This window comes from Puma concolor, chromosome B1 (genome assembly GCF_028749965.1).
Source record: "Puma concolor isolate L17-30 chromosome B1, mPumCon1.1.hap2, whole genome shotgun sequence".
NCBI lineage: Eukaryota > Metazoa > Chordata > Mammalia > Carnivora > Felidae > Puma > Puma concolor.
The window spans coordinates 80,542,835-80,554,862 of record NC_141670.1 but is presented as its reverse complement, the minus strand read 5'-3'; the positions used below and the strand labels follow the sequence as shown (position 1 = coordinate 80,554,862).

The 12,028-nt window shown below is 38.6% G+C and overlaps 1 protein-coding gene across 1 annotated transcript in view; it reads left to right on the top strand.

Moving 5' to 3' along the window:
* Nucleotides 1-353: 353 nt before the first annotated feature.
* Nucleotides 354-12,028, top strand: part of EDNRA (endothelin receptor type A) — a 59,449-nt gene continuing 47,774 nt past the window's right edge. The window contains exon 1 of the mRNA XM_025921467.2: nt 354-856. Within this exon, the coding sequence (XP_025777252.1) occupies nt 437-856 (420 nt within the window). The 5' untranslated portion in view covers nt 354-436. The remainder of the gene's footprint in view (nt 857-12,028) is intronic.

Sequence of the window (12,028 nt, the reverse complement as noted above, 5' to 3'; positions counted from 1 at the left end):
AGATTTTTATCAGCCAGTGTAATGGAGAGAAAAAAGTAACTTTTGATCTACTAAAGGAAGAACCCATATGTCCTCATCCATATTATAATCTAGATATAATCATGGATGGAGATGAGAGAGAGAAAGAGAAGGAAGCAGAGGGGCGTAGAGACAGAGACAGAGATAGAGATAGAGATAGAGATAGAGAATTTGCCATAATGGAGCTTTGATCTTGTCTTTTTTCCCTGCCGTGGGATAACCTTACACAGATCTTATCTAATTACCAAATATATATTACTTTTTACCTGACGCAGTAAATAATCATTGACTACAATTATTGGCAGCTGGATTTTGTAACCAATTATTTTTCCTCCTTTCTTTTCCAGGTGAAAAAAAAAAAAAAAGCAAGTGTATAAAGGGAAGGTAGTAAGAGACATTTCCTCAAATTTGCATCACGATGGAAACCTTTTGCCTCAAGGTGTCCTTCTGGGTAGCGCTGGTTGGATGTGTGATCAGTGATAATCCTGAAAGCTACAACACAAACCTAAGTACTCCAGTGGATGATTTCACCACTTTTCGTGGGACAGAGCTCAGCTTCCTCGTTACCACTCATCGACCCACTAATTTGGCCCTACCTAGCAATGGCTCAATGCACAGCTATTGCCCACAGCAGACTAAGATTACTTCAGCTTTCAAATACATTAACACTGTGATATCTTGTACTATTTTCATCGTGGGAATGGTGGGGAATGCAACTCTGCTCAGGATCATTTACCAGAACAAGTGTATGAGGAATGGCCCCAACGCGCTGATAGCCAGCCTTGCCCTTGGAGACCTTATCTATGTGGTCATTGATCTCCCTATCAATGTGTTTAAGGTAGGAAGTAACCACAACTATATTTGCAGGTTTGAACATACGTTCTGATTCCACAGTAAGAGAGTTGCTGCAGACCTTTGGAGTTTTAGTCTGTGTTTTTACGGAGAGTGATTTCTGCAGCCTTCAACTTTGGTGGCCTTTAACATTTTTATTATTTGTTAAATGTTACATTTATTTGCTAACTTAATTGTTCACAAAATCGCGTTTTGGGGAAGACTATTCAAAGTCACGGTCTTTAATGAAGCAGATTCTCATGCCAGCCCTGAGCTTGCTGAGTGGATGGGCAATCTTGGGAAGAAACTGGATTTTTCTGAGACTCAGTTTTCAGGGTGAGATCTATTGAGCCCAAAAGATACTTAAAATAAGTATTTCTTCAGTTTCTGTAACCTTTTTAATGTGATGCCATTCAGTGGCCAGATAGCCAGGGTACATGTTGAAATGAAAGTACCTGTTTTATTTTGATGATCTGGATTGATGATGGAAGCCAAAGGGTACGCTGGCTTTTCTCAGTTGTCTCGGTGACTTGGAGATAGTGAGGTCCACGTGATCTCAGCTCAGTGTTGACCTTGTTGAACAGTGTCACTAAAGCCATTTAAAATAGGCCTCAGTTTACTGTTGCCTTCTTCATTTCTTCAGTTTACAGAGTTTTTATTTGTGGAGTACCCACTATGTGCCTGCCCCTGAGCTAGGCAATAAGGATCCCAAGACAAATATGACAAAAGTGATGCCTCAGTGGGAGGGGAAGATAACTCACCCACTGTCACTGTGATCATCTTGCTTTAGGGACTGGTTAGTACCAAAACAAAGTAAAGCCCAAAGGAATTAGATGTTTCGTATTTGGTCTAGTGGTTGTGAGGGGAAAATGGCTGCAAGAATTCAAGTGAACTAAAATTCAAGTAAAATTACGTGGTCTATGCCAGATGTTATGGAATGTCTTTATTCTAAACCCAGGAAAAGTACTTTCCTCAGCCTTTCTTTTTTTTTTCTTCTATGTCTTATCCATAAAAACAAAACTATTCTGAGCAATAATATTCTGAAATATGACTTTAAGTAGCAAGTTTTGTTTGAAGACATGATAAATTTTAACTAAGAGTCTCTCGGTTTCCAATAAATACACTTAAACTATGGCAAAACTATGCTCGCCTACCAGGAAAAGCGGTGATACAATGAAGTGCTGACAGTAAAGATGAAAACAATGATTACAGTCTCGAACGTTACAAATAAAAAGCATTTCAAAAGTACTCAAGTATATTGTTGGCAAAATAGGAGAAATTAGACAACAAATGATAAAAAAAATTATATGCCATCTCTTTTCACAGAATGGCATGAAAACATATGTTTTCTACTTGAACTTGAAATGGGATTTTAGAACTGAACTTTGATGCAAAACTGAAAATGCATAATTAACTTAAAATGTTTAGCACATGCTATAGAACTTAAATTTTTTTAAAGGTTATTAATTTTCTCTTTATGAAATAATGTGTGTGAACACGAGGCTTTCTCATGACATCTTTCTTTAATAGATTTAAAGTATTTATATGACTCTTATTCAAAATTTTACTCTAGTAGTTATGTTGTAGAGTATTAAACATTGATTATTCATACTTATATACTTGTTAACCAACCCATCATGCCTCAGAAGAATAATTAACTATCTCTGAATTAATTATTCCCATTTGACCATTTGCAAAGAACATTTTTGGAAAACCAATATTTGCGACTGCTGGAAAAGACACTCGCTTATCTCTTTGAGGTGCTACCTGCCAGTCACTAGACTAAACATCATTTCTAGTCCAGACCAACACACGAAGCCAGACCGTCTGGACTATCCCCAGTTGGTGAAAATTCAAATAAAACTTGGTTTTACATTCATATAACAATGGATAATAATTTACACATCCTCATTTGACCAAATGGTTCTTCCTTTTGGGACTCTAATACTTTATATCCTTTATTGTAGTTCTATACAATGTAGACAGTTTGACAGGCTTTTACATCGCAGGGGTACATTTGTGTAATTACTGTTTTTCTAAAACTCACATAATGAGACATTTAACCAACATTAATTTTAGAAAGTAAACCTTTTGGGTTAAAAAAATACATACATGCTTTAGTTATTTCAATCTTCTTCCAGAGGAAAAGAAGAAAACATTTAAGCTAAAAAGCCTCCCAGTATTTAGGGGTTATTTCTACCTCATTCTGTCAGTCATCTTCTCTGAGTTGGGAGACGAGAAGATGTAGTTTCCCTGATATCTGCCCAGGAGAGTCCAGAGAAATCCTTCCTAGTGATGTGAGCTCTGGGCCTTCCTGCCTTTGGTCTGCAGCTGCCTCCTGCTGTAAGAGTCTGATGCTTTGAAGTCTCACCTATCAGACCTGTGGACTCCTCTGACCATGGCATATGCTGCAAGGTGAAGCAGCAGCTGTCCATCTCCCTTTACCATGGTGTTTAGTGCCAAGTGGCTCTCGATCTGTGAGCATGGAAGAGGGGGTCCCTCCACATCTGATTTCCAAAAGTTTCCTAATCAATCTCCCTATCTTCAGGGTTTCTTTTCTCCAGCCTATACTGGTCTTCACTTCTACTTACCGAGTGTCATTTTAATAAAAATCACCCAGGAGCTTCCATGTTTAGTAGTCGAGGTCCTCTCCACTCTGACCATACTTTACCTACTTCCTACCAGCTGCCAATGTGCAGGCACAGCTCTTGTCAAAATGTCATCACTGCACCTAACTAAATAACATTCTCAGAGGGGCGCCTGGGTGGCTCAGTCCATTAAGTGTCTGACTCAGTTTCGGCTCAGGTCATGACCTTATGTCTCATGAGATTGAGCACTGCGTTGGGCTCCAGGCTGACAGCGGGGAGCCTGCTTGGGATTCTCTCTTTTGCTCTCTCTCTCTCTCTCTGTCCCTCTCCTACTCATGCTTTCTCTCTCTCTCTCAAAATTAATAAACATTTAAAAAAATAATAACATTCTCAGAGAGGCTAGGTCTAGTCACTGAAGGACTGCTACTGAGGCATTAACAGATCCTAAATTGAAAAATAAGTCCAAAGTTACATGTGTTGCATAAAGAAGAAATAAGCCAAAAAGTGGAGAGAGTCTCCTCTGGCCCTAGCTTGTACTCTCACACACACAGACACACTACCTGGTGATAAAATCAGACAATCTGAGACAATAAAATCCAAAGCAGAAGGAACCAAAGGAAGCAAATAAATGCCAGTTACTTTCTTGGTTTTCAAGCATGCAAGGGCCTTGCAAATGGCAATGTTGGGGAAAAGTTGTTACTAACGTTATCAAAGGATTACTCTAATTCTTAATTATGCAAAAAGCATAATATCACTAATTATAAGAGAAGACTGACCAAAACAGGAGAGAGGAAGGGAAAAGAGTTACCGACCCTTTCAAATACTCATGCTTGTCACCTAAACTGATGATGGATTTTATGTGTGAGGAAATTACATTATCTGATATCCTGAATTTTCAAGAAATGCACAAATTTAGCCAGTACATTGATCTGTGTATAAATTGTTTACATCCATTACAATGACAAAGCAATTAAAACCTTGTATCTTAGGGATACAAATAACCCCCAACTACTAAATGCCAATATAGGTTAGGACAGCAGAATCTAATAATTGTACTCTTTAATGATTCTTGAGATTATGTTAATGCCATAGAGTGCCATCTATAGGGAGATGGGTTATAATTTTGAATAGAGGGGAACCTCTAAAAGTGATGTTTATGCATGGGTAACCAGCCAAAGCTTGGCATCATGTGCTTTCAGGATAACAGCTCACCCATGTTTGCACACAGATATGCCCATAAAACACTGTAGCTCAGCCCCTTTAGTAGAAACAGGAATGTGGGGAAATATGTGTATGAGAGAAGTAGATTGCAAAGGATTAAAATGGTGGCCAAGGGAAGAAGTGGAGTCCAATGACTTAGCATAGAAATCTGTCACACGCAGAGCTGGGCATTGAAACTAGTGATGTCATAGATGATACTGTAGGTGAATAGCGTCTCTTTTTAGCATGTAGGGTAAAGCAGGTTTGTGAGAAGAAGCTAACCAGCAAGTGGCAGAATCTAGTAACTGATTGTTTGTTACTAATTTGGACCACTCTAAGCATCCACCTCTTATTGAGGACAACAATGAAAAATAAACAGATATAATTCTGTTTGAAATTATCAGAAATATTTTGCAATGGAAAGTCAAGACTCAATATGTTGCTCTGGCAGAGGATCTGAGCAATGTGGAAACCAGAGACGTTTGCTTGGAGCCAGTTATCTGCATGTTCACACAGCCTTTGACATCTTGTGCAACTGGAATCCATTCTGTTGTTGGGGCAGCCATACCAAAGTTGTCTCCTGACACATCAAATCACCAAGGCAACTTTTGCCTAAAAAATAAATCACCACAACTTATAGATTGTGTGTCTCAAACATAGTAGTCATTCAGTAAGTGCTTTTTGGTATAACTTGATTTGTTCAGGGTCTTTACTGTTAAAATTGACTTCTTATCAGATTTCTCTGAGATCTTCCAGTTTAAATACTGATGGTACTGATGATTATGATGACAATTTGTTAGAGGGAATCTTCATTTATGTACAAGACACAGGAAATTATCTGTGGTCTACGCATCTTATTCCCCCAAATTGATCAAATTACCCACCAGATTATTGCCTATGTGATAATGATGGTGTCTCCCTTTTACTTAGCATCAAGCAAATAAAAACATATCCTTCTTATGTACTCCAGTAATAGTACTATAACCATAAAATTAGGGATAAAAACTATATTCCCTGAATTTTGATAAAGAAAAGTGTGTCCTTTGGCCAAGATCTCTGCCCCTTGTTGGTGCATTGCAGCTAAATGTTTCCTATGGGGTAGCTCTGCCTCTGCCTTCCCTCCTGGGCCTCTCTCTGTACACATTCCTCTACCTCCCTTTCCTGGAGCTAACCTGGCCTGTCTGAGAATACCAAGATGGTCTCTCTACCTGGCAGATTTTCCCTTCAGGCCTCCTCTGGCTTATTCTGCTTTATTCTTCAGATCTCAGCTTAAACATCTCCTTGTCTGGCAAGTATCTATAACCCAAACTGGGTTAGTGCCTTTCTCATGCGCTCCCACGACACCCTCTATTAACCCTGAAATAGCATTTAACGCACACTCTGTTGTATTTGCCAGTTCGCTTGCCTGTCTGCCCCACTAGACTTCAAGTTCCTTAAGACAGGCTGCCATAATTCTCATTTATCATTGTATCTCCTGCATCTAGCATTGTACCCAAGTTAAAAAATATTTGATGAATGAGTAAAATAAGAACATGTACTGGTACTTGCTTCTATAAGAGTGTTTTTCCTCCCATGCAATTCAAGATCTAAAAGCTGACTTCCTTTTTGAATTTATTGAATTTCTACTTTTTTCTTGCAAATGAGCAACGTCTCGGGGTCCATAAATCTGAGGGAAATGTGCGCAAAGCAGAGCAGCACATAACAGGGTCATTTTCCCCTTCTGCCTATGTCCGGACACTGTGTTACCTTCCTCTCTCTGGCACATATAATAAATTGAGGACTCTTTTTTCAAAGTTTCTGTGCAATATGCATTCTTTGAGCATACTTGGAATTGTGGTTTTGATTGGAATATTAAACCTACACGTGATTTGGGATATCAAAATGAACATTCATATCACTAAAGATTTTATTTGCTCTTCAGAGAACAGGAAATAGGTTGAGTTTGAGTTTCTGGCGTTGCTAAGACACATGCGCATTGCAAAAAATTCATTATGCTAACTAGCTGATTTTAGAATATCTGTACACATAAAATGACAGAGTGATAAATTTATTACCCAATTTACTGTTTGTTATAAGGAAGTTGCTGTCTGGAAAGGCTTCAGAACCCTCTCCAACTCTACCTCCCATTCTGACTTTTCGTTTCCTGTGTCTGGGAACCTCATTGCCTTCTCTCATGCTCATGTTAAGTAATTATTCTCATGTGAGGTTACTCTCTTAACCCTCAGCATTTGGCTCACACCACAGTTATTCCTATTTCAGGGAGGTGGGGGGATGGAAACCATCCATAACTGCAAGATTGTTCCCATGGCTGAGGAGAGAGAGATGGTTTCAGTCCCGTTCTCATTAGGAAGGTGTGGAGATGTAAAGAAGCATCATGGCTGATGATACTCCCCCATTGAACCATTCAGCTCATGGAAGAGGCTGCTGTGTTCTAAATTTAACATAAAATAGTGAGGGCTGGGGAGGGGATGTAAATGTTGCACTGCTTCGAGCGCTTGCAGTACAAGCAGATGTTCGGGCTATTTCATTCTGAAATATTTCTATCGTGTCTTCATCTACGAGTTGCTAGGATATGAGTGTTATTTCTTTATTATCATACAAGGGTATGCAGTTGGTATAAAGAGAGTGCTAACTAAAATGAAAGAGGGTGGGGTATCAACTTCTCTGTGTCTGAAGTTGATTCTAAGACTAGAGTGATTAAGTGTGGACTGTTCTAAGAAATTCTGTCAAAATAAATTTGATATACTGCCAGAAATTCTACAACTGCTTTCTGTAGCTACCATATTCTCCTGGGAGTTCAAATAACTGCTTTCTATAGCTACACTTTTATTTTTAACTGTGTCTAGCTTTTCTTGGAAAAACTTTCTTACATTATAAAGTTAATAGTTGAGATTAAATTCGGTAACGGGACTAAACGTAAGTATCACTCCATATTAATTTTTGGTAGCCTTATTTTTAAATTTGAACATCAAAAATTTTACAAGACCACATGCTCTGAAATGTTTACTTAAACTTGGAAGGTTTGAAGTCCCCGGTGTTCCTGGACTCAGGAAGCAGCGATCCAAGTGTACCCTCAGAAAGATTTAATCCTATTTTTGGATGTGCAAATTGAGAGGTTACTTTTAGAATTTAAACCTCTGTATGAGGTTTGTTGACATCGTTTCCCATCTCAACTTTTCCAACAACTTACTTAGAAAAGAGCGTCCGTAATGGAAGCTGGTCAAATAATTCTCATAACATGAATCCTAAACATATGAGCCCTATTTTACTCTAGAAGGTAATGGGGATGGCAGTGGATTGGCCATTTGGTTACTCAGTGACATCAGATCTTTCCTCTCTAAATGTTCTTCCTTTATCCATTCAATAGATAGTTACTGAGCTCCTACTATATACCAGTCATTGGGGAAATAGCAGTAAAGGAAAACAGACAATCATCCTTGCCCTCTTGGAGCATACATTCAAGTAGAAGAATACGACAATAAGCAAGTTAAATAAATAAATATCTCACATATATCACTGATAAGGAGAAAAGTAAAATGGGAAAGAGGAATAGAAAGGGGGAAAGATACTAATTTTAGAGTGGTGGCTAAAGAATGCCTCAATACAAGATAACAGTTGAATAAAAAACCTAAAACTTTCCATGCCACTATCTAAGGTAAGAGCATTCCAGCAGAGGAAATGGCAAAGGCAAAGTCCCTGAGGCAGGAATGTGTCTGGACGGTTAAAGGACCAGCAAAGAGGCCATGGTGGTGAGTGGAAGGGAGACAGTAGTAACATGAGGTCACAGGGATAGGCGGTAGGCTATGTGATGGGGGAAGCAGACAACATAGGGCCTAATAATAGGGTAACCATATATTTTATCATTTAAACCAGGATACTCTGAGAGTGAAAAGAGACACTGTCATCAATAATTGCATCTGGACAATAGGCATAAACATGGATTGTCCTAAAAATATCATGTCCTAAACATTGTCACCCTACCTGTGCACCTTTTATAAAGCCCTTAGCCTTTTCCTCTGAGTGAGATAGAAAGCTTTTAGAAGGTCAAGAGAAGATTAGTGACATGATTTGGTTTATATCTTACCAAGAGCATTCGCTCTACTGTGTTGAGAAGCACTTCCTGAATCAATGAAGGAAAAATATGCAATCTTAAAATATGTTATGTATACCAATATGTACTGTGAGAATAGTATTCCCTGAAGCTTAACTAGCATTTGCCCTGTGTCAGGCTAACTTTTTTGATCCTCACAACAAACCCACGGTGCACCACAACTGAGATACAGTTTTTAAGGATTTCCTCAAGGTTATACAACTAGCAAGTGGCAGTGCCGGGATTTGGATCCAGTCTGATCTCGGAGACCATGCTGTAGGACAAGCAGCCATACCACTTCTCTTCCGTATACTTCATAGGGCAAACTTTCCAGTCATCCAGATGCCATCCCTGGTACAGAAATATATTTTCAAAGACCATGTTCAAAGATAAAGTCAGACCCTTTTCTCTCCTCCATTAAATCCAATAACTTCTTTAGTTGCTTATTTAAGACAGAAGGAAAACATCATAAAGGAAAATGTGTATGATACAGAGACTGTTCTTCAGAATAGTATTTATGTTGTAAATCTTGCAGATTGCATTGGCACATCTGGTAAGCATATTTTTGTATTCTATACTCGTCATGTTGGTGAGGTCAACCGACAGAAAGGAACCAGAAAATAAAATAATAAAACAAAGGTTGAGCTCTTGATGAGCTGATTGTCTAGACATATACATCTGCTTATCTGCTCAGAGGGACACATTTTGCTAAATAGGTGTCTCACCCAGTTATTTCTGGGAGAGCCAGGCAATTTTTCAGTGGACATGAGACAAAAATGAGTGTTTGTGACTAGCCCATAGTTTTATTTGGGGTGGAAATGTGAGATTTTATTGCTAAAACTAAATGTTGCATTTCTAGACCTTCCTTCCTAGGTTTACCAGATGCACAGGAATTAAAAGGGGAATGTGGAACACAATGGATGATGTTTGGGAAATATGTCTCAACTGATATTTAAAAAGAAGCCAGAGGGGCGCCTGGGTGGCTCAGTCGGTTAAGCATCCGACTTCAGCTCAGGTCACGATCTCACGGTCCGTGAGTTCGAGCCCCGCGTCGGGCTCTGGGCTGATGGCTCAGAGCCTGGAGCCTGCTTCCAATTCTGTGCCTCCCTCTTTCTCTGCCCCTCCCCCGTTCATGTTCTGTCTCTCTCTGTCTCAAAAATAAATAAAACGTTAAAAAAATAAAAAGAAGCCAGAAATCTTCAATTTGAAAAAAAATGTACATATGAAGTATATATTTTGTGAAGTGGTCCATTGAATCTAAAACTAAGTAAGGAGTTTATTAATATCCCTAGTTATAAAAGCAACAAGTAAAGCAAATAATTACTGGACAAGTTAAAAATGTCCAAAGTCATTGCCTATCAGAGTATGAAAGGAATGGGATGGGCACACATCTCTGCCAAGTACTGAACAATATACTGTGCCCCATCCCACATGAGTTTTCTAGCTGATGAGGCAATTATGCTAAATGTCTGTACCTGGAAGGAAGGAAGGAAGGAAGGAAGGAAGGAAGGAAGGAAGGGGAAGGGGAGGAAGGAAGGAAGAGAGAGAGAGAACCATCTTTGCTGCGAATTTTTAACTTAGTTTCATAAAATAAAAAATGTCCTGAACACTCCAAAATTATCCCTTAAAATAATGTCATTTATGTCATAAATGCTGTTTTTCTGCATATTTCCATTGTTTCCCCAAATTTGATTTTCTTATAGAAAATAAACCTATGAGGGCGCCCGGGTGGCTCAGTCGGTTGAGCGTCCGACTTCAGCTCAGGTCATGCTCTCACGGCTGGTGAGTTCGAGCCCCGCGTGGGGCTCTGTGCTGACAGCTCAGAGCCTGGAGCCTGTTTCAGATTCTGTGTCTCCCTCTCTCTCTCTGACCCTCCCCCATTCATCCTCTGTCTCTCTCTGTCTCAAAAGTAAATAAATGTTTAAAAAAAAAAATTTACCAAAAAAAAAAAAAAATTAAAAAATAAACCTATGAAAATTAGGGGAATGTTACATCATTTAAGAGCCATAATACTGTGTAAACTTTTTAAAAAGTTTATTGAAGTATAATATACATCCAGAACAATGTACATAAGTGTCAACTCTATGAATTTTCACAAAACGAACACATATGTGTAACCAGGATCAAGAAACAGAACATTACCTGCTCCCAGAAGTCCCTCAGTCATGAATCACTCTAACTCCCAAGGCAACCACTTTCCTGACTTCTAATGGCATGAATTTGCCTATTTTTGTATTTTATATAAATAGAATCATATGATATATATTCTTCTCTGTATGGCTTCTTTTGTTCAACATTACGTTTGTGAGAGTAACCCACATTGTTGTGTTGTAGCTCATCCATTCTCATTACTCTATAGTACTTACTTCCTTGTCTGAGTATGCCACAATTTATCCACTCTATGTAGGCATTAAACGGTTTCTAAAATTGAGCTAATATGAATAGTACTTCTATGGAAATTCTCATATGCATCTTTCTGTACATACATATGCTGAAATATATATACCCACATACACATATATGACCTACGTAGGTATATATAAAAAGATGTATGTAATATTTGCATATCAAAATATACCTATATATTAAATATATATTTTTATATAAATATTGATTATAAATCTTTAATCTAAATTTTGATCAGTAATTTTGGAAAACTATACCAGGGCATGGTACACTATTAAGAATTAGGCAGGGGCGCCTTCGTGGCTCAGTCGGTTAAGCGTCCGACTTCAGCTCAGGTCACGATCTCACGGTCTGTGAGTTCGAGCCCCGCGTCGGGCTCTGGGCTGATGGCTCAGAGCCTGGAGCCTGCTTCTGATTCTGTGTCTCCCTCTCTCTCTGCCCCTCCTCCGTTCATGCTCTGTCTCTCTCTGTCTCAAAAATAAATAAACGCTAAAAAAAAATTAAAAAAAAAAAAAGAATTAGGCAGCATTGCCTAAACAAGAATTTTTTTCTAATTCTGAATGCTCTAAAGACCTGTGTGGCATATGTGTGAATTGTGTTCATTGTAATTCTTCTTTGGCTTTCAAACAAATCTGTTATCTGCCTCTATAATGGATAATCCCCACATCAACTCACATATTTACTAAGTGCCTATAGAAAACCCAAATCTAGGATAACCATGACTTTGAGTGGCACACATTCTGTTTGAGAATACAAACGTATACAATCAAATTAGCCTAACTGCCAGGGTAATCTTATACTCTGGTATTTTGTTGAAGTTTTTGAGACCACCAAACATGCACACACATGAAAAGCATTTTAAAAGTGAAACACCTATTTAACATTTTCTTTAAAA